The sequence below is a fragment of the Chiloscyllium punctatum genome, chromosome 10 (assembly GCF_047496795.1).
Source record: "Chiloscyllium punctatum isolate Juve2018m chromosome 10, sChiPun1.3, whole genome shotgun sequence".
NCBI lineage: Eukaryota > Metazoa > Chordata > Chondrichthyes > Orectolobiformes > Hemiscylliidae > Chiloscyllium > Chiloscyllium punctatum.
In genome coordinates this window covers 60,934,075-60,958,034 of record NC_092748.1, presented here as the reverse complement: position 1 = coordinate 60,958,034, position 23,960 = coordinate 60,934,075, and the positions used below count along the sequence as shown (strand labels likewise).

General features: G+C 39.2%; 1 protein-coding gene across 3 annotated transcripts in view; it reads right to left on the bottom strand.

Annotated features, from left to right (window-relative positions):
- The window catches only part of dcaf17 (ddb1 and cul4 associated factor 17), a 52,588-nt gene that overhangs the window by 24,957 nt on the left and 3,671 nt on the right, over window positions 1-23,960 (bottom strand). For 2 of the 3 annotated variants that reach the window (XM_072579320.1, XM_072579322.1), the window contains exons 3-10: window positions 23,680-23,783; window positions 21,503-21,593; window positions 16,028-16,164; window positions 11,918-11,996; window positions 10,528-10,617; window positions 5,466-5,573; window positions 3,738-3,843; window positions 3,500-3,642 (exon numbers count right to left, since the gene is read on the bottom strand). In XM_072579320.1, coding sequence (XP_072435421.1) covers window positions 3,500-3,642; window positions 3,738-3,843; window positions 5,466-5,573; window positions 10,528-10,617; window positions 11,918-11,996; window positions 16,028-16,164; window positions 21,503-21,593; window positions 23,680-23,783 — 858 coding nt within the window. The remainder of the gene's footprint in view (window positions 1-3,499; window positions 3,643-3,737; window positions 3,844-5,465; window positions 5,574-10,527; window positions 10,618-11,917; window positions 11,997-16,027; window positions 16,165-21,502; window positions 21,594-23,679; window positions 23,784-23,960) is intronic. The other variant, XM_072579321.1, reaches the window with a different exon arrangement.

The window sequence follows — 23,960 nt, the reverse complement described above, 5'->3', positions numbered from 1 at the left end:
AAGCTACTCCATGGCTTTCTGACTTTATTCACAGGTCATCCTGTGAGTGGAACATCCCTCCAAAATTGTGGTCTGGTGTTGAAACTAGTAAGTTAAAAATGTTGGAGACAGGGCACCTTCATCTTTGAGTGTCCTCTTCCTCACCTTGTTGCTTTTATTGGTCTGATGTCCTGCCAACTTCAAGAACCTGTTGCCATCCTTAATTGGATGGTGCTGTCTCCTTCTGAACATTAATTGGCCAACAGGCAGAAAATCAGAACCAGGTAACAGGTTCTCACACAGGGAAGACTTAGAGTCAAAGAGTCATAGAGTTGTACAGCATGAACACTGTCCCTTCGGTCCAACTCATCCATGCCAACCAGCTATCCCAGATAAATCTAGTCCCATTTGCCAGCATTTGGCCCAGATCCCTCTAAATGCTTCCTATTCATATACCTATACCTGTCTTTTAAATGTTGTAACTGTACTAGCCTCCACCACTTCCTCTGGCAGCTCACTCCATACATTCACCATCCTTCATGTGAAAAAGTTATCCCTTAGGTCCCTTTAAAATCTTTCTCTTCTCACCTTAAACCCATACACTCTAGTTTTGGACTCTTCCCCCCCAGGGTAAAGGCCTTGTCTATTTACCCTATCCATGCCCCTCAGTCTCGGACTCTCCAGGCAAAATAGCTTCAGCCTATTCAGCCTTTCGCTATAGCTCAAACCCTCCAACCCTAGTAACATCCTTCTAAATCTTTTGAACCCTTTCAAGTTTCACAACATCCCTCCTATAGCACGGAGACCAAAACTGCACACAGTGTTCTAAAAATGGCCTAACCAATGTGCTATACAGCCACAATATGACCTCCCAACTCCTATATTCCATGCACTGACCAATAAAGGGAAGCATACCAAATCGTCCTTCACTATCCTATGTACCTGGGACTCCATTTTTAAGCAACTACAATCCTCCATTCCAAGGTCTCTTTTTTTCAGCAACCCTCCCAGGGCCTTACCATTAAGTGTACAAGTCCTGCCCTGATTTGTCTTTCCAAAATGCAGCACCTCACATTATTCTAAATTAAATTCCTCAGCCTATTGGCTATCTGACCAAGATCCTGTTATACTCTGAGATAGTGTCATCTGCAAACTTACTAACCATACTTCCTATGTTCACATCCAAAACATTTATATAAATGACAAAAAGCAATGGACCCAACAGCAATCCTTGTGGCAAACACTGGTCACAGGCCTGCAGTCTGAAAAACAACCCTCCACCACCATCCTCTGTCTTCTACCTTTGAGCCAGTTCTGTATCTAAATGGCTAGTTCTTCCTGTACTCCATGAGATTTAACCTTGCTAACCACTCTACCATGAGGAATCTTGACAAACATCTTACTGAAGTCCATATAGGTCAAGTCCACCGCCATGCCTTCATCAATCTTCTTCCTTTTTCAAAAAACTCAGTCAAGTTAGTGAGACATGATTTCCCACGTACAAAGCCATGCTGACTATCCCTAATCAGTCCTTGCCTTTCCAAATACACATAAATCCTGTCTCGCAGGTTCCCTCCAATAATGTGCCCACCACTGATGGCAGGCTCACTGGTCTATAGTTCCCTGGCTTTTCCTTACCACCTTTCTTAAATAGTGGCACCACATTAGCCACGTCTATCCTTCTGGCACCTTATTTGTGGCTATCAATGATACAAATGTCTCAGCAAGGGACCCAGCAATCACTTCCCTAGTTTCCCACAAAGTTATCAGGTACACCTAGCATTTATCCATCGTTATGCATTTTAAAAAAAAGATTTCAGTTGCACTTGAGCTAGGGAGGATTTCTGACCCCTTGTCTGACCATGACAACAGGACTGAGAAATCTGCAGAAGAAAATGCTGGCCATTGTCAGACAATAGCGAAAGAACTATGTGCCGTTTTCAAACTCCTGTTCCAGATATGCCCATAGTACCTCCCAAACTTTTTCCCATTGTGACTCCATCGTAAGATTTTAAAATTGGCAAGCATGAGCATTGGAACTCTGGATCTGGGAGAGAACGTTTGTGCATGTGAGCGCGAGTGTGTGTTGGTTTGCTTACTGGTTAATTGTCATGTTCCTTTTTATGGCCCTATTCTTTCCAGCTTTTTTGGATCCGGAGTCCAGCTTCAAAAGGCTGGTTAGTGAGTTAGTGCCCTCCATTAAAAACCACTAGGATTTCAAGTGGTCCTGTTGACTCAGTTAGAGATCCACGACAGCTATTGCTGCCTCAGAGTTTGTGACCCCAAAATCTCATATCTTGATTCACAGTTTGGAAAAATCGAACTAGAAAAGTGAAAGTTAGTTTCACCGATTTTATGCTCAGAGTGGGAAACGACAGATGTGAACATTGACTTAAGCTGACAGTGGATTTTCAAAGGCACAACAGAATACTGAGAGAACTAAGTACACCCAGTCCTTGTTATCCGCTTATTTGCCACTCACGGATCTGCTTACTCGCGAAGTTGGCCCCCATAGTCCTTATTTAATTTTCCCATTGTATTGTTCAGGTCCATTCACAGTCTGCCTCAGAAAATATTGCATGGTCCTTTGCAGTACATAGGAGAGGGCTTTAGTGCTAACCACATTTTTTTCTTATCCATGGAATGTCCACGCTCCTAACCCTTAACAAGATCTGAGCATAAATGGGAACACCCTACACTCTCTATATGGGAATCACTGACTTAAAGGATATCAATTTAAAATTCTCACTACACATGGGGGACAGGTTAAGAAGAATTTATTTGCTCAGTGTTACTAGAACAAATAAATGATTGGTTGAGATGGATAGGTTTACATCTTTTAAGATAGTTGGAATCAGGTCTAAAAGGAAGAAAGCAGGATTGCAGATTAATTTTAGATTGATTAACAAGTCAGCAATAAGCCAAAGACTTAGGAATAGGAGAAAGCCATCTGGCCCTTTAAGCCTTCTCTACCGTTCAATAAGAACCTGATTAAGTTGTGGTTACATCTCCACTTTACTGTCCATCTAACATATCTAACTCAGTCTTGAATAAAGGTAAAGTCTCAAACTCGATTATCTTCTGGTGAAAAGAGGTCCACACTCTAATACACCCCCAGAGAGAAAAAAGAATTATCATCTCTTTCTTAAAAAAAGAGGGCTCCTCATTCTTAGGTCCCAGTTTTAATATCCCACACAACAAGAACATTCTCCAGGCATGCACCCTATATAGTTTCCTCAAGACCTTATATGTTTCAATGAAATCACCACTCATTCTTCGAAACTTCAATGGATATAGGTTATAAACTGTTCAATCTTTTATTCATAAGGTGAACCCCTCAACCCAGGAATGAATTGAGTGAAGCTTCTTGGAACAAGATGAACTAAATGGATTCCTTCTGTTTTCAAATCTGATCAGGTTCCAGATTTGTTAACAAACAAAGATGAGAAATTTCTGTATATGTGACCCAACTACAAAACCATGTTCTGTAACAAATACCAAAACAATTGTGATACATTACCAGCTTTTTATCCTTTAAAGAATAAATGTGGTAGATGCCTTCCTGTTTGCGTTCATTAGGAGTAATGATATAATGCCAGGGATGTCCTCCAATCTGCAATGCACTTTTAAGACAAGATACTTCAAATAGGACAGGCGGACAATCTGTGAAAACAGGATTTCCTATGTTTACCTCGATAGGGCTGCCTGTGTATCCTAATTCTGCACAATTTAAATTCAAAATGTTTTGAAAAAAATACCTGTTATTTTAATATTACATGGAATTCCAAATGGCGAAGCACCCACAATTCCGGTTGTGTTGTTCCATTCACAATGTTGTCCAAGAATACATTGTTTCTGTGTAAACTATGTAATGACAAGAATGTTGATATTTATTTGTAAAGAACATTTCAGTCTGCTAAGTGAAATACTTTGATGTTTGCTCTAACTGTCAAGGTTGTTCTATGCTTTTAAAAAAAACAAAGTGATCGAGCATAGATTTCATAATGGTACACTGAAATTTCTCTTAGCTTTTATTTAATATCTACAAATTATAAAACAGTTAAACCAAAACAATATTCAAGATAAAATAACCATGCTCTACAAATAACTTCTTACAAAGTAACAAAAACCACAAATAGTACACGTCATTCTGTTATAACGCATATTTCATCAAAACGAATTTTCAGTAATGTAATTGACGAACTGTGGACACTGTTTCTAAAGTGCAAACTTTTAAAACGTGTGTTGGCTGTAACACAATTATAGCGCCAACACTTTAAATGTTGTTTCTAAAGCACCATTTCTCTATAAAGCAGGGTTGCACAAGAATGCAACCATCACCTTAAAGAAGAACTGACTGTAGTTTTTATGATCATGGGAAGATTGTTTTGAAACATTTGGCCAGGCTCAACTTTATTTTTTTATGTTTTTTACTGCAGCGGAACCTTTAAAACTATTACTCAGAAACTAAGGCAAAGAACCAAGATGGTACAGAATAAAAAGTGAAAGGAAAAACATCACAAAATCAAATGTGTTTAAGTATTCTCATCTTAAATTTAAAAATGGAAAGGTTGCAAGACAGAATCATCTGAAATGTTAAAAAAAGTCTCAAGAGAGAAACAGTGGTGAACCTTGATCTTAATACTGTGTTGTGAGAAGTGAGAGAGAAAGAAGTTGAACCATACTCTTAACATAGAAGGAACCAGAAAGTACATATATTGTAAAATATCAATAAAGTGCTGGATGAAATCGAAGGTTAGAGGTGAAAGGAATCACTTATTAACATACATGAAAGGTGGCTGAATAAGTAACACAGTTGCCTCTCGAATCAGAAGGTTGTGGATTCAAGTTGCATTTTGGAATTTAAGCACAAAGTTGATAGTCTAGTATTCTCCAAAAGTAGTGCTGCCCAAGGTGAAAGTAATATCTTTCCAATGAGACATTTAAGTCAAAGAAACATCCAATATTCTAATAGCATTAGCCTGTAATTGTACTAAATTAAATGTTGCTGAAAAGAGATAGAAGTTGAAGCATTTGTCTTGTGCTTACTAGAACTCAAGAAACAGACTTGAAAAAAGAGACACTATTTTATTGACAAAAATTTAATACATCTCAAATGTTGTGAATTTCCATCAAAAGTATCCTGACTTCATTTCCTGTTCTCATTAAGACCCAACTTTCAGTTCTTTAGCTCTTCGACTTTGCCTTGGGAAATGATTCCTTTATCAAAGTCCAATCCAGAAGAGTATCAGTTTACCTTTGTTTAATCTGCCCTTGACCTACTACAATACCTCACTTTATTCACCTGTTACCTGGATTATGCTCTTTGCACTTGTCAATCAAAACTTTCTCTGTGGTTAAATTATTATTGTCGTAAACTTCTTGAATAAAGCTATGATTTTTCAGATTGCAGAGCTGTTCCAACTAATATGCTTCATGCTCAACAGATTCAGCATTCTCCAATATACACTGTTTTCTTATTTTACCTTCTCAATAATCCACTGCAAACTGTAAAGCTTGACCAATCCCATGCTGTACATCACAATGAGTAAACCATGAGAAACAGTGGCATCGGTTACATTGTTTCCAAAAATCTATAAGTTGAAGAATACGGTATTAAAAAGTTTTACTAAGTTATATCAATCATGGGCGTCACATTTTGGCATACTATTTGAACTCTGTCGAACTCATTGTTGTATTTAATATTGCAAAATTGAGTTGGTTTTTTCTAATTGAAACAACTGTAATTCATGGATGTGCAACTCCTAGTTTTAGCCAGAAATATACTTTTGGAAAATGTAGTGTCAAGGTATAAATACAACCCACCGCCCATAAGTCGTTAACATACATTACATAGTCACATGCTTTAAACAGCTGCAATAGAATTGTAAAACACAATTATTCAGAAACAAACCATTCATTTCAACTGATCCATGTCAGCTTTTACACTCTAGGGTGAATTCTTCTTATTCTGATTTCTAACCCAACCCTTTAATGCTAAATTTGAAATTTTTCATTACCAGCCTAAGGACCATTAGAAACTGTCATATTTATCTCAGTGTAACATTTTGTAATTCTGAAGACTTCCTCTCTGCACACTATAACCGTTGTACGGTTTGATGTAAAACCCAAACTTTTCAATTCTCTCTGCATCGTGGGAATGTCAGTCTTCAATAGTACCTCACTGAATTCTAAAATAAAACAAAGAACACGGGATGCTGGAGATCAAACAAGATTTGCTGGTGAAACTCAGCCGATCTGACAACATTTGTGGAGAGTTAATGCTTCAAGTTTAGTGACCCTTGTTCAGATGAAGAGTCTGAAGGACTCAGAAGTGTCACTGAACTTTAAAGGTTAGCTCTGCTTTCACTCTCCACAGACTCTTACAGACCAGCTGAGTTTCTCCTGATTGAATCTACATTCAGTATTGCTGAAAAATTCACAGGCTGTTGACATTTTCTGACTCATTAGAACAAACAAGAATGTCAAATTTCACAGGCAGTAAATTTGCTAATGGGTTACCATGGAGATTGCACCACTGCCCCTCTCTCTTTTGCTTAACTCTAAAAAGGCATAATGCCTGGATGTTCCTTAGACAGCACCTTCCTAACCAATGACCCCTACCATCTAAAGGGACAACAACAGCAAATACTTGGAAACACTACCACCTTCATGTTCTGCTCCAAGCCACTCACCATCCAAACTTCGGAATATGTCATCAATCCTTCTGTGTCACTGGGGCAAAATCCTGGAACTCCCTTCCAAACAGCTTTTGTGGTTCTACCTAAAGCATAAGGATTAACGGTTCAGGAACGCAGCTCACAGAATGTGAGCAACCTACAATACCAGTCCAGATTGCCTTGACCCTTTCCACCCTATTTTCCTTATGAAATTAGAGGTAGATATTACAGGAGATGAAAGTGGGTGACACAGCTAATATTGTTAATGCAGGAGGGGATATACTCAGCATGAATGAGTGGGCAACAACAGAGTCCATGCAATGTTAGTGATATTGGTGAGTGTGAGCAAGTAACAGAAGATGTTGCATGCAACAGTGAGAGTGACAGCATGAGTTTTGGTGGGAGTTGGATGTAGTAGTAGAGTGTGGGTATTGGAGAGTGGATGGTGGCACATACTCTGGAGGATTTGAGAAGGATGTTGACCTTCTTCCTACAGCACTGAGCATTCCTCCAGATGCTGAGACTGCTTCAACATGGATTGCAACCTCTGAACAGGCTAACATGACATCCACTACTGGTCCCGGGAGAGGAGAAAGTTCCATAGCTGCACTATCCCTCCAGCAGGAATTCCATGACCTGTCCACAAAGCAGGCTACTGAATTCCATCTGTCCGGCACATCCAGGGCAAATATCAGGAATCACACAGGGCAGCTTTGGACTGACAGCGTTGTCCAGATGCAGAATTTTCTTTTTAAAGATGGCATAGATGCAAGGGATGATGGTGAATTCTGGGATACTTGGGAGGTGATTTGTTCCAGGAATAGTGCATAGTAAAATGGAATAGAAATTGGAAGTGAGAGGTGCCGTAGGAACATGGTAGAAAATTAATGAGGTGAGGTTGGAGAAAACTGGCGGCAACAAACCTTCAAAAAAGCATGATGTAACTCCGACTTAACCAAAAAAGATTCCGTCTAATTTAAGATGTGATCCTGTGATTTGGAAACACCTGCTGAAAAATCCCAGGCGGTCGAGGAATTACACGAACAACTAATTTAAGATGATGAGTCTGGCTCACAATATGGCTCACTTAATTTGCTAGAAGTTATATACATTCATAGACTGGGGACCAGGTGTCTGCATGCAAACTGAATATCTTATTATTCACTTATGGGATGTGAGTACCCCTGGCTGGTGTGTTTATTTGTCTATTTATTGTCTATCCTAAATGCCTGAGCAAAGGCTACCCCCACCCCTTGCCTTGACTGAGGCCTGCTGACAACTATGACAAGGTTCCTAGCTTTGTGTCTGCACTAATCAGCATAGCAAGGTAACAGTAATATAAGCCTGGTATCTTTGCCTGAGGGGGAAAAGTGCAAAAAGGTCAAGACAAGGCAATGTAAAGCAGGGATGCTATGAGCATCTCAATAGAGTGTGAGACAGAGAGTGCTATGAGAACAAGAACAGGGCCCGAAGATGTAGTGTGGTCCAATCCATGGATTGGATGCGTGTCCCTGAGTGCAGTGTGTCCCGACATCGCATTTCGTTTGACAAATTTGCTAAGTTGGGAGGCTAAGTATTAATGAGGCGTATTGGGCTGTTTGCAGGCTTTTTAACAACCAATAATCAGTCAGTTGGCAACTCACTCTACCTAGGGAGAATCTCACCATGCTGCTTGGAAAAAGTATAAAAGATAGTTGAGATGGGTGTCACCTCACTTGTTATCTTATTTGGCCACACATCTCACCATAGTCCATATTGCTGAAATCTCAACAATATTCTGCCCTAAATTCTGAGTTATACAAGCACTGGCTAGTTGTGTACTGTCAGTAATCTGCCTATTGCAACTGACTGAAGGAACATGATGTTTGATATGATCGGCCAAATGTTGGGACTTGCAGTCCAACATACAGGCATAACATGGCCGGGTGCCCTTGTTTCCTCCCACAGTCCAAAGATGTGCAGGTCAGGTGAATTGGCCATGCTAAATTGCCCGTAGTGTTAGATGAAGGGGTAAATGTAGGGGTATGGGCGGGTCGCACTTTGGCGGGTCGGTGTGGACTTGTTGGGCTGAAGGGCCTGTTTCCACACTGTAAGTAAGTAATCTAATCTGATTACCTAGAACAATCAAGATTCAACCAAGCAACATCCTGTTCTCATAGTACAAATTCTTATTTCCTTTGAAATTTGCAATCTTGCTCATGCCCTGTTAAATATAAAATGAAAAGTTTCAACAGCACCTTTCTTTTTAAGGTAACTTTCAGGTTGTCTAATATCAATTCACTGTTGCAAACTGATGCACAATCTTCCAAAGACAACCTACATTATTGAACAAACTCAACATTAATTCGCCACATTGTTATTCCATACTTACAAACATAAGACTAATGATTTCATCTTGAAATTTTATATACTGCAAGCAGATTTCCAGTGGCACTGATCATATCATAAAACAATAGTTTATCCAACTCAATGTTCTAAACAATCTAAGGAAACCCAAAAACGTATAGTAGTACCTCTAATTCAAGGTCCTTCAGTCAGCGTGAGCAGTGGTTCGCTAAATCACTTAACTATTTGAATACAGGCAGTGGCATAATGATAACATCACTATACTAGTAATCTAAAAGCCAGGCTAAAGCTCTGGGGACAGAGTTTCAAATTAATTATCCCAGCTGATGGAATTTAAAGTATAATTCATAAATCTTGATCAGATGTTAGTCTCATTAATGGTGACCATGACACTATAATTGATTGTTGTAAAAGCCCATCTTGTTTATTAACTTCCTTTAGGGAAGAAATCTGATCATAAAATCATAGAATCCCTGCAGTATTGAAGCAGGCCATTCAGCCCATTGAGTCCACATCAACCCTCCAAACACTGTCTCTCTCAGACCCAACCCCCTAGCCTATCACAGTAAACCTGCATTTCCCATAAATCCACCTAGCTCGCACATCCCTGGACACCATGGACAATTTAGCATGGCCAATCCACCCAACCTGCACACTGGGAGGAAACCAGAGCAACCAGAGAAAACCAACGTAGACACGGGGAGAATTTGCAAACTCCACACATAGACAGTCACCTGAAGGTGAAATTGAAAAGACCATGCAGAATAACAAGTTTTTTTTAAACAATTCAGTAACATAGAAGCAAATGATAATGAAGTGAGGAACTCCAAGTTTTGATGTGAGAGAGGTGGATATGGGCAGTCTGAGGCGGTAGACTTGAGCCTCAATGAGATGAAACGGAGGGCATGCACGAAATAACTGAATGACAATTTATTTCTCAGAAATGAGTCGGGTCCAGCTGCTAGGATCAAGGTCTAACCACAACAGGCAGCTTGGAGTGTGTAGTCCACACGGACAGAATAAAAATCAGCCAAGTATAAGCGATTTGTATGTGCAGATGGTCAGCACAAACTACAGAGAGCTGCAGACAAGACATAAATTGGATGAAATCCTATACATGACAAATACATGACATACATGATTTGGAGGTGCACCAGTTGGACTGGGGTGTACAAAGTTAAAAATCACACAACACCAGGTTATAGTCCAACAGGTTTAATTGGAAGCACACTAGCTTTCCGAGCGACAATCACCTGATGAAGGAGCGTCGCTCCAAAAGATATGTGCTTCTAATTAAACCTGTTGGACTATAACCTGGTGTTGGATGACATACATGAGAAGATACAGGGAGAAAAGCTAGTTTTACAACATTGAGAATTCATTGTTTTATGGATTCTCAGATCTATACAATTCGGTTATTGGGGTAATTGTTAAATCAGGGACAGAAAACGTGCAGGAAGTAGTTTTGATGTAATTAATGCAAATTACAATATAGAGATCCTTTCAAAATAAAGAAACTTACATTTTTATCAATAGCCAGCATTCCTACAAATGTAAGAGGTAGAACTCTGAACAGAGCTAAATGTAAAAGAACTGAGTGTTGAATTCCAGCCTGAAAGACAGTAACAATTGTTATTTAAAGTAAAGCAAACAGAAAACAATCCAATTTTTGTAGAGCAAGAACCATTCCAATATTCAACAATTCTAAATCAGGGATCACCTTGTCCCAAGAGAAGTAAAGAGAATATCCTCAGGCAGATAATTCATTTGGGTTCAACATTGCAAGTGTCAATTTGGGTATCACAAGGGATCTCTTGAATGTATTTTAAACATACCAGGATTAAATTAAGCATTAGTGCAGATGTGTTGTCTGCATACCCGACAAATCAAGCAGAGTGTTGGCTCATTGAACCCCATGTTGCTACTCTCAGTACAATAAGTGAAATATACATAAAATGTGAAAGGGTGCTGAGTTATAACTCTAGTACAGTCAGCTTATATAATAATTTATCTGCTTATTTTACTTTAAAACTAGAACATTTTAATAGCATAACTAAAGCCAGTTTATGTAATAAATAAGCTGTGCAAACGTAGGTTTAAAATTAATCACCACAAACAGGTAATAGGAAGAAAAGGAAGGTCTTTTTAAGAATGCCTTCAAGGGCCAAGTAATGAGAATCGTTTGTACATTAATGAGTTGCACCACAGTGTGACAAGAGTAACTATAGCCTGCAATACCTCATCCAGTAATTTCAAAGTAGTGATAGATTCCCTAGTTGGAAGCAAAGTAGTTCCCTGATGCAAAAAAAAGACTAAACATGCTTTCTCTGCAGATAGCTCAAAAGCAATTTGGCCAAATTAATTAATCTATTTAAAACATTTTGCCAAGTTGATTTCCTTAAGGTATTGTTTAATGTTACTCATTGTTTGTTACCACCCCGCACATTAGGATTAAACATTCTGGTGTAATCATTACGAATTGGTCGAATACTGCCAAAGAACAACTCTCATTCTCGTTTGGAAATTTACCAATTTTCTGAAATGGGTTGCATTAAAAAAAACTGCCATTAAATTGACGCAGTAGCCAGTATTCATCAAAATTAAGTGATATTTATTGAGTGTATATTGCAATTATAGGTAGCAAATGCTTGTAGAGAATTGCTAACAACATTGTTAATCTTCATCTGCAGAAAGACATAAGTAGCACTACAGCAAAAACAAAAAAAAGTCTTTCACAACTTAGTCATTTCAAAAGTCTTTCCACTAAGCATGTTCAAAATGAATATTGACTATCAACAGCAGCTAATTAGCAACACCAAGAAGCAAAGAATTCCAGAAAATTCAGTGTAGTTTTATACCAAGATTGCACTTAAATCATCACCTCCACACTGTAGATCATCGCCACAACTCACCGCTCTAGCTACAGCTGTAACTTTATTCTGTGTAGTCTTGGCTACTATTGTCTCTTGAGTATCGTCCCAAGTCAAATACCTGTTAATTATAATTAATTGTACAAACATCATAGAACATCAAATTATACAGAGTCTGAAACACAAGTCGGCAATTTGGCCCAACTAGTCCATGTTGATGTTAGATCCTCAAAAGCTTCCTCCCATCACTGTTAGTTTAACATTTACAGTAAGGCTTTCTGAAGTGGAAGTTGGGACCCTACACAAGGTTATGGACTCCAAGGCAGCAACGGCCACTATGGAGCTGACTCCGTTACAACAGCTATGCTCACATACTAATAGACACCTTCACCCAGACCCTCCCTCCCCAGGCATCAGTTCTGACTGGTATCACAAGAATTTTCAAGACTTGAACTGAGGTCACTGTGGGGAAAGGTTTGGGAAACATTGTTTTAAATCATGCTCTTTTATTCTTTTCTTTCTCATGTATTTATTTAGCTTCCTCTTACTGCATCTAGGCTATGTGTTTCAATTACTTTTGTTATGAAGTTGAAGGTGTGTACTGTATGTTTAAAGAGAGAGTGAATGCCGTTCTGCACTGACAGCTTACAACAGCAGTCTCAGAGTATACTGGAAAATTGAAAATATGTAACATTTGGCTGTGAAATAGATACCTGAGTTGGTTGGTTGCTGTTTTGACAACAATTTGAATTTAATCAGTTTAAATTATACCCCAAGATACTACAATCCAATCGAGTTTGAATTTATTGTTTTGCCAACATCGAACCAATGATATGATCCGATGTTAGGGATATAAAAAAGGCAGGCAGTTTGAAAATCAGACAGAAACAACTGCCATTGAGAGAAACCCAAGACATTGAAACATTCTCAATCAAAGGGTACCTTTTCATATGAAGCATCTTCACAGTAAAAAGAAAGATGACGACCCAGGGAGATCTTCAACCGGAAGAAGAAAGACACTGAAGGCAATGGCCGCAATATGGTTTTGAAATTAAGTTGATGTAATTTTAATAAGTGTTTTATTCGAACAGTATATTGTTATAGAGTTGGAGGCAGGTAATAAGCAGTTAAGAGAAAGGGGAGCTAACAGTTGTAAATAGTTGTTGTTTAATGTTCACTTTTAGAATTAAAGAATAAATTTATGTTATTTTCTTTAAATACTGGAATTTGGGAGTTCTCTATTTTAACAGATTATGAGGCAAGGTGAGCTTTTCTGGATGCTTGGTCTAATTAACAGAAGTGTTCACTGCCCATGTCGTAACACTCCATGTGGTAGCACATTTCATATATTGAGCATCTGTTGGGTAAATAAGCTTTTTTCCCCTGAATTCCCAATTGTATTTCTTAGGGAACAGCTTCTTTCTGTTTTTATTTCTACCTATTTTTGAATTCCCCTCAAGTTCCAAAATCTTTTACCTTGCCTATTTCTAACATCTGTAACCTCTCAATTCTAGTATCATCTTTGTAAATCTTTTTTGCACCTTCTCCAATACCTCTACATTCTTTTTAACACTATGCATGATGCATAGTAAAGCAACTGTCATCTATGTATTTTTAAATCAACCTGTTTGGTGTGTTATGACACATCTCAGAAGAAGATGACATGAACGTAGGCTCTACCAGGGTCACTATCACTGTACCACAGAGCCTTGCTGACTCTATATACTCTACATACATATGTATCTCCGTTTCCAATTGTAGCCCAAGCTTTTATAAAGTTTCCATTATTTATTGTTTTTAAGTTATATCCCTCTAGCAATGAAACTCAGTGATTGGTTTGCTTGGTCTAATTAACTTGCATTGGTAGTTTTGATCTTGGTAACCCAAGATCTCTTTGCTCTTTTGCCCATTAAGAATGTTAATATCCAGCAGTAGATGGCAGCTTTGACTTATCTACCAAAATGATCTGTCTCACCCATATTTGATCAAAACTCATTTGTCAGTTAAGCACCATCTTGAGCACCATTTTGTCACACTTTGGTCTATTATCTTCACAGATTTTGAGCTTGTTTTGCTAAACCATTAACATGAATCATCAACAGCTGGATTCCTAGAAGCAACGAAAAACCACCTCTCATCTTTTGCCAGTCTGTGTAGCTGAGCTTAACCTTTACATTCAGTTTCTGCTTGTAGAAATCTTGCTATTAACTCTGCCACGTTTTGCCTGATTCCATATAGATATTTTTAATCAATCTATTCAGACATGTTATGACACATCTATAGAGCAGGTGAGACTTGAACCAGACCTTCTTGCGCAGAGGAAGTCACACCAGCTCTGTGCCACAAGTACCATCCTGATTCAATATAGACTGACCCTAAGTCAAGTCTATTATGTGGAACTTATCAAAGGTTATTTTAGAATTCAAATTTATTACATCCACTACACTATCCTTGTTTAATCTGTTAGTTCTTTGTAAAATTCTAAAAGGTTGGTTGAGCATAGCACTCTCCGTTGAAAATAATCTCCATTGTATTTTCAGTTTCTAGCTTTTATTATTACATCTGTATCAATGATTCCTTAATTTTTTTGTTACCACTTATGCTTAATTAATTCATCTATAGTTTCATGAATTCACCTTCCATTGAGGGTGTCAAAAGGGAAAATAATTGGTCATGTTTTCCTGTAGACATAGAGATAGAGAGCGACAGAAAGACAGACAGAGAAGCAGAGAGAGAGACAGAGTGATAAGGTCTATGATGTACTTGACCCACCACAAATTAAGGTCCTTCATTACTCAATTAATGGATACTTACGGGCCTCAATTCACCACCTCCCTGATCACCTGCTTTCCTGGCGTGTGGGATTGATGACTAGTTTCAAAGGACAGCTTGACGACTGGGTTGGTGGAGAGGCCTCCAGTTGCCCAAAGAGAGGGCTAACAAACACCAGCCTTTGACTCCAACTCCCCTCTCCCTAAACATAGACTTGGCTTCCTGTCAATGGATCCACCAAAGAATAGGACTCAACCTGTTATCTTTAGGTTCCAGAAGCTGCTAGCCAATCTCAAAACAAGTAAAAAGGCCTGCAATAAGCTGGGAAACTCACACGTGCTCATGTGTCAGCACTTAATAAGCTGAAAGGAGCAGAATTAGTTGCAGATTCTCAGCACTGAGGTTGGCATGTTAGGCACCAAACATGCCCACCCCAACACATTTCGAAAAAGGTAAAATTGCTCCCTATATCCTTTATGATGTATGGAATCATAGTAGCTGCTTTCTTTACTCTATTTTTTTCTGATACATTGTTTACATAAGTAATGTTGCTGCCATCTCTTTGCCAAATGTTGTTGTTATGTAGAAGTAAGCTATTCAGATCAAAGGTTTATGCTCTCAGTTTGATTTCTTTATCAGTTATGTTAGCCTTTCTATTTTATGTCTTTGATTGTTTTTTGCTCTCTTAGTTTCACCAGGTCTTACTCAGAGTATTGTGGCTAAATCTGGACACCACAATATAGGAAAGACAGCAAGGCTTTGGAAGAGGGTTCAGTGTCGATTAATTAGAATGGAAGCACAAATTCATTTACATGAAGAAATGAAAGAAGCAGGAGTTATTTTCCATGAAGCAAAGAAGGTAAAAGGGAGATTTAATCGAAGGATTTTGATGTGGTAAGTTAGACGGAAACTGATTCCGCTGACAGAAATGTCAGGAAGGAGAGGTCAAAAATTTGAAGTTATTCGGCAAAGTACAGGGAAGTTTATTTTCAAACAGTAATTTGGAACACACACGTGAACAGGCACTGGACGCAGATCTATAACTTTCAGAAGGGAACTGATATACTTAAAAAGGTAAATTGCACCCAGGAGAGTCAGAGTATTGAATAGTTCTTTCCAAGAGCCTGCACAGACATGGTGAGTGAATGGCCTCATTCTGTGCTATGTTAAATAGACTGTTTCTATGTACGTACTTGAAGTGGCACAAATGAATAAAGACTCCACAAGTACCTATGAAATGTTCCTTGTTTTTAAATTTGAAGAAAATAAGTAGAAGAAATGGTAAGCTATTCTACAACAGCAAATATTGGACTGCATAATGAAACAACTTATGCTTTATCACTCAAACAAATCTTTTACAAGAAACGATAGTTTGAATACCTGAATTTCCACTGAGACGAGAGGTAGATTTTTTCTAGAATTTCTGCAGTCTTAATTGACATACGAATGAGCCAGTTGTTTGCAGTCAGAGCGAGGAGTGATGGTACATGGTCTGATGGTTTGGGCAACATTTCTCCCTTAAATGTTAAAAAAAATTGAATTCTGAAAATGATTTAAAATTTAATGTTATAACTTTATACAAACAAAAATATCCTAACAGAAAGCCACTGTTACAGTAAAAGACATATGAAATCATGTGGCGCCGAGGTGACATGGTCTGGTTATGGTGGGGTTTAGGGAAAAAAAAAGAGATGACAAGGCTTTGGAAAAGTGGGTCAAGGGTGAAAAAGAATAAGTCAATAAATATTACTGCTTTCAAATATTACCCCATCTTCCGAGAATCTCTCCACAATTCTGTTGTAGCCACACCACTTTGTGCATTATTCAGTCGAGTAAAAATATTCAGAATAGATCCAAGGTTTTTAAAGATGCAGAAATGACGATGGGCACGGTGGTATTATCAATACTGATAACAAAATGTACAACTGCAAATTCAAGATAACAACGCTGTGCCTCATAAAAGTTCCACAAATAATATCCATTCCATACTTATTAAATTCTTGTCACCAAATTCTTGTCTCAGAATCTGCCCACCATCTACAACGCAGAAATCAGGAGTGTGATAGAATACTCTCCAGTTGCCTAATGGGTGCAGTTTCAACAACACTTAAGAAGCTCAAAACCATCCAGGACAAAGCTGCCCACTTGAGTGTCACCTCATTCACCACCTTCACTCTTACCACACCATAGCTGCAGTGTGTACCGTCTGTAATCTACACTGCAATTACTCACCCAGACTCCTTTGGTCACACTTTTCAAACCTACAATATTTACCAGCTAGAAGAACAAGGAAAACAGATACAAGTGATTGCTACCACTTACAAATTCTCCTCTAATCCACTTAAAACTATACTGCTATTTCTTCAGTGCCACTTGGTCAAAACCCTGGAACTCCCATCCTGTGTACCTACACACCAAGGACTGCAACAGTTCAAGAAAGCAGCTCATCACCACCTTCTCAAAGGCAGTCTGGAGTGGGAAATAAATACTGGCCTAGCCAGCAGCATTCATATACCACGAACAAATAATAAAAACGATGTGATATAAATATTATATGTCCTTTGTCAAAGTTGGTTGTCAAAACATTACTCATAATTGATACGGATTTTGCATTAATAGAGAAGTTGTGATAAATGGAACTGTAGGAAAACTAAGTAAAATAATTATTGTCACCTTTTGCAACTGATCAATCATATTTTCTCCTTTACATTAAACTTTTAATTAATTCATAGTTACAGAGTTCCATAAGTGGCCAAATCATACAAAGAAACTTGTTTCTAACATTTCCATTCTAAGTGTTGAAAATGTTTTTGTGATGAGCCATGTCAATGTATCAGAACCACTAAATAATGAAGGCTAACAACAGAAGAGAAGCATATGATAGTTACAGCACAAAAAGAGGCCATTCAGTGTATGTGTCCATGCTGCCTGAATTAACTAGCCACCCATTCTCATCCCACTTCCCAGCACCCGATTCACAGCCTTTCAGGTTACAGCATTTCTGGTTCAGATGAACAAGTAAACACAAATAAACATAGAATAAAACCATGGAATATCAAACATATTAATCTCCACTCTCTATTTTCAATCTTAGAGAACTTGTTCACCCTTTAGAAATGAAATGACATTTTCATTGAAGAACTCATAGGTGGGCAGATTCTGGAAAAATGCACAAGTAGCAGGGTTGTTGTTATGGGTGATTTCAACTTTCCCAATATCGACTGGAACCTCCTTAGTGCAGATGGTTTGGATAGAGCCGTTTTTGATAGGTGTGTTCAGGAGGGTTTCCTTACTCAGTATGTAGACAGACCAACGAGGGGAGAGGCCATTTTGGATTTGGTGCTTGGCAACAAGCCAGGACAGGTGTCATATCTCACGGTGGGAGAACACTTCGATGACAGTGATCACAACACCCTCACATTTACCATAGCCTTGGAGAGGGAAAGGAGCAGTTACTGAGGGAAGATATTTAATTGGGGAAAAAGAAAGTTATGACGCTATCAGACAGGAATTGGGAAGTAAGACTGGGAGCAATTGTTCCACAGAAAGGGCATAGCAAACATGTGGAGGCTGTTTAAGGAGCAGCTGTTGAGAGTGATGCACAAATGTGTTCCTCTGAGACAGGTAAGAAGGGGTAAGAAACTTGGATGACGAGAACAGAGGAGCTTTTCGTCAAAAGGAAGAAGGCAGCTTACGTAAGGTGGAGAAAGCAAGGATCTAGCACAGCTTTATAGGATTACAGGCTTGCTAGAAAGGAGCTCAGAAATGGACTGAGGTGAGCCAAGAGGGGGCACGAGAAAGGCTTGGCAAGAAGGATTTGGGAGAACCCAAAGGCATTTTACTCATGTATGAGGAATAAGTGAATGATCAGGGAGAAGATAGGGCCAAAAAGAGATAGCGTCGGGAACTTGTGTTTGGAGTCTGAGCAGATAGGGGAAGCCCTAAATAAGTTTTTTGGTTTGGTTTTCACCAAGGAAAGGAACCTTATTGTGAATGAAATCTTTCAGGAGCTGGGATACAGGCTTGACCAGATCAAGATTGATGAAGTTGATGTGCTGGAAAGTCTGGGAAACATTAAGATTGACAAGTCCCCACGGCTAGACCAGATTTATCCTAGGCTGCTCCAGGAAGTGAAAAAGGAGGTTGCTATGACACTGGCGAGGATTTTTGCCTCCTCACTCTCCACGGGAGTCGTACCGGAGGATTGGAAGGAGGCAAATATTGTTCCTCTTTTCAAGAAGGGCAATAGGGAAATCCCTGGCAATTACAGACCAGTCAGTCTTACGTCTGTGGTCAGCCAAGTTTTGGAAAGAGTTCTGAGGGATAGGATTTATGACTATTTGGCAAAGCATAGTGTGATTAAAGGCAGTCAGCGTGGCTTTGTGAGGGGCAGGTCATGCCTCACAAATCTTAAGGAGTTCTTTGAGGAGGTGACAAGACAGGTCGACGAAGGTCGAGCAGTGGATGTGGTGCATATGGCCTTCAGCAAGGCATTTGATAAGGTACCCCATGGTAGGCTAATTCATAAAGTTAGGAAGTATGAGATACAGAGAGATTGCCAATCTGGATTCAGAATTGGTTGGCTGACAGAAAACAGAGTGGTTGTAGATGGAAAGTATTCTGCCTGGAGGTCAGTGTTGAGTGGGGTCCCACAGGGCTCAGTTCTTGGGCCTCTGCTCTTTGTAGTTTTTATAAATGAATTGGATGAGGAGGTTGAGGGGTGGGTTAGTAAATTTGCAGATGACACAAAGGTTGGAGGTGCCATTGATAGTATTGAGGGCTACTGCAGGCTGTGTGACATAGACAGGATGCAGAGCTGGGCTGAGAAATGACAGATGGAGTTCAACCTGGATAAATGCGAAGCGATGCATTTTGGAAGGTCAAACTCAAATGCTGAATATAGGATTAAAGACAGGATTCTTGGCAGTGTGAAGGAACAGAGGGATCTGGGTGTGCAAGTGCATAGATCTCTCAAAGTTGCCAGCCAAGTTGATAGGGTTGTTAAGAAAGCATATGGTGTTTTGGCTTTCATTAACGTGGGATTGAGTTTCAGAGCCACGAAGTTTTGCTACAGCTCTGCAAGTCCCTGGTGAGACCACACATGGAATATTGTGTCCAGTTCTGGTTGCCCTACTAAAAGGAACGATACAGAGGCTTTGGAGAGGGTGTAAAGGAGGTTTACCAGGATGCTGCCTTGACTGGAGGGCTTGCCTTATGAAGAAAGGTTGAATAAGCTCGGACTTTTCTCTCTGGAGAGAAGGAAGAAAAGAGCAGACCTGACCGAGGTATACAAGACAATGAGTGGAATAGATAGAGACATTTCCCCAGGGCAGGATTGACTGGTACAAGGAGTCATAGTTTTAAGATATTAGGAGAAAGGTATAGAGGGGATATCAGAGGAAGGTTCTTTATGCAGAGAGTTGTGAATGCATGCACGCGTTGCCAGCTGTGGTGGTGGAAGCAGAGTCATTAGGGACATTTAAGCGACTGCTGGACATGCTCATGGATAGCAGTGAGTTGAGGGGTGCGTAGGTTAGGTTACTATATTTTATATTAGGATTAAACCTCGGCACAACATCGTGGGCCAAAGGGCCTGTTCTGTGCTGTACTTTTCTATGTTCTATGTCTATGTTCATGGAACTAAGTGGCACAGGAATATGTGAAGTACACATTAAACATCTGTATACTGCATTTCCACTGTGAAACGTCAAGGCATATCTCATATATGACCACAGCAAGGCTAATAAGTAGATATAATTAAACTTATTCCCACTTTGAAGTTTCTTTCTGAGATGCAATTGAAGATCTAAGAAACAAAGATCAAACTGCCACTAACCTCAAAGAACTAACTTATTTTTATCCCAGCACAATATGAACTGAGCATGATCCCACTAATGTGTTAAGACTTAGACTTGGTTCTGGTGCAAAATGAAAATTGAAGTATTGTCTCAAAAATGATTAGTCCCTCTTTCCCTTAGCAATTTGAATGGGCTCAATTAACATTTTTCATTTTCTTACAAAGCATGCTAATGAAGCATCCACAGTATGGCATAAAAATGGCCTTAATTTAAACAGCTTTATTCATTTTAAAACAATTTGCTAATTTCATATATTGTTCATAAAACACCTACTGATTGTTAAAACAATTTAGTTATTTCCACAACATTTAATAGAAGAATGACAAGTGGTCACACGAATTTCAATGGCACAGCAGTTTTATTAACTTTTCCTCTGCCTATATATAGAGAAGACATAACAGCACAGGTTAAAAGAAAAAGAACTTAAGTTTCATCATGTCAGTTCTGTGCCTTACCATTGCTGCCCAGGATTCCCTGAGTTTACCCTATAATCTTGAACTGGTCTAGGTGCCAATGTACTGCAGTTACTTCAATGAGGCTGAAGTGTTATCCCCATCCTCCGACCCATTTTTCTGAAAGGCTGCCGATTTGGCAGAGGAGTCCTAAAGAGGAGGTCGGTAATAGACAGACCAGAAATGAGATGGGCCAGGTATTAACATAACTTTTAAAACTCTAATGGGCAATTTCTATCTCCAATGGCAACAAAAAGACCCCAATCTTAGCAGCAACATGACAATTGTATCTCTCCACTGACAAGGTGCATTGCTCAATCGTAATTTGGATCTGGCCTGGCCTCTCAGGTCTTAAAGTATCCGTACGGAGAAAATCAAAGATGTCTCTGGCTGGCTTCTCAAAAGTAACTAAAAAGGGTATTTCACATTTTAATATCTGAGGTTGTGTTATAGATTTGTAGGAAGTCTAGCTAAAGGAACACTATAGTCTTAATGAGAGAGTTTAATAACTTAGTACCTAAGAAAAGGAAGAATTAGGAACTCACCAATGGAGACTCACAAAGTAATGCATCCTCAATTTTCTGAGACTTGTGAAGTTTCGGTAGTTCGTATAGCAAAGTTGGCTTAGGACCAATGCTGACACAAAAGGACAAAAGTAAGGAAAACAAAGGTTTTTGTAGCTGCAGCATACACTTGATAGTCTTCTCATCAAATGGAAGCACCAAGACAGCCTGATGAGACTAATCATAAATCATCCATCCTCTCAAACAGAACCAGCTTGCACATGGTCACCCTGCTAAAGGAAGGACGATAATACATTGGACGGTGTTTGGAGAAGATTTACTGGGATGCTGCCAGGATGGGAGTGAAAGGCTGGATAGGCAGTGACAGGCAGTTTTTTCTTGGAGTGTAGGAGGTTGAAGGATGACTTTATATAGGTTTATAAAATCATGAGGGGCACGGATAAGGTGAATACCAAAGGTCTTTTCCCTTGGGTGTCAGAGTTCAAAACTAGGGGGCATGTTTTTAGAGAAAATAGATTTAAACAGGACATGAGGGGCAAACTTTTCACACAGAGGGTGATTCACACGTGGAATAAACTGCCAGCGGAACATTTAAAAGACATTTAGACTGTTATATGATTAGGAAAAGTTCATAGGGAGATGGACCAAAAGCAGGTAGGTGGGACTAGCTTAGTTTGGGAAACTAGGTCCAGCACCAGGGTCCCAGGTTCGATTCCAGCCTCGGGCGACTACCTGTGTGGAGTTTGCACCTTCTCCCCGTGTCTGCATGGGTTTCCTCCGGGTGCTCCGGTTTCCCTCCCACTGTCAAAAGATGTGCAGGTTAGGTGAATTGACCGTGCTAAATTGCCCATAGCCGTTAGGTGCATTAGTCAGAGGGAAATGAGTCTGGGTGGGTTACTCTTCGGAGTGTCGGTGCGGACTTGGTGGGCCGAAGGGCCTGTTTCCACATTGTAGAGAATCTAATCTAAAGGTCGACAAGTTAGACTGAGGTGTCTGTTTCTGTGCTACATGATTCTATGCAAGTTTTCTATTAGCTCCACAGTCAACATCTAAGCATCATATCTACAAAAATTCCAAACACGGCACGTTTTATGGGAAATACAGAATGATTGCTGGGACACAAAAGTTGATGGGCTGCAATGTCTAGCTGAGAGACATGATTTATGCCTTTACAATGTGTGGAAGACTGTATATGGACTACCCAGACGGTATACGGACTACCCACTACAGCATTGCTGATACACTTACAGCTGATAGGGAAGAAATAATTATTGATAAGGCAGCTGTGAATGAAAGGTATTGCAGGAACATTGTTGAGTTAAACAGATTTTCTCACATCTCAGACTCTGCATCAAACTGAGCAAGCTTGTCTCTACCTCCTTCCACTTCTGGAATTCAGCTCTTTATCTCATGTTTAAACCAAAGCGTTAATGAAGTGTGGAAACACCCTAACAAAATTCAAGATTATTGTTCAGTCAGTGCTAACTCGCACTCTCAACAGCAACTTCTATTACTTTGCAGATGATTGGGAGTAGGCTGTTTGAACAGAAGTTGACCATTTGGTTTTGTCCAGCTTTTTGTGGACTGGATATATCTGGGCAATTTTCCACATTGTCAGGCAGATGCCTGGTTCGTAACTGTGTTGTAACTGCTTGGATAGAGGCACAGTTAGTTCTAGAGCACACAACTTTAGTACTACAGCCAGATATTGTCAAGGCCATTAGCTTTTTCCGTAACCAGTGAATTCAGTTCTTTCGTGCCATAACATGGAACTAATTTAATTGGCTGAAGACTGGATTTTGTAATGCTGTGGGATCTTAAAAGAAAGCCGAGGTGGATCATCAGTTTGGTGAATGTTACAAGTATTCTGCCATGTTTTTTCCACTGATATTGTGGGCTCTCCTATTATTCAGGATCAAATATTTGTGCAGCCGCATTCTTCAATTAATTGTTGAATTGTCCACCAGCATTCATAATTGAATGTAACAGGATTGCAGAGCTTTGATATGATCCATTTTGTGTGGGATTGCTTAGTTGTCTATAGCATACTGCTACAATAGCGTAGGGCTCTAGGCAATCTCCAGGTGGTTGGGGTTATGGTTTCAAGCCATATCTATATGGTAATAGTTTCATGCAGTTATGTAAGGTGGTGTGATCCAAACTTTGTCATCATTTTATGTTAATAATATTTGACTTACCTACAAAAACAACTTCTGTAGTTATCAAAGTAAATCCTTCCTTTTTCATAAACCACTGGTGAATTTGATTGTTTTGTCCAAACACACTCAAAAGTTGTAGATTTCTGAAATATAGCATATTAATAATACTAGATCATTTTTCTAAAGACTTTTTAAACTTTATTTAGGAAGTAGCATTGCATCACAATGCAAAATAATAGAAGGGTATTCAAAGTTTAACACACAAATTAACTAATCAATTCCAACATTTACAATTACTTAAAAACAAAACTTGGCAATTA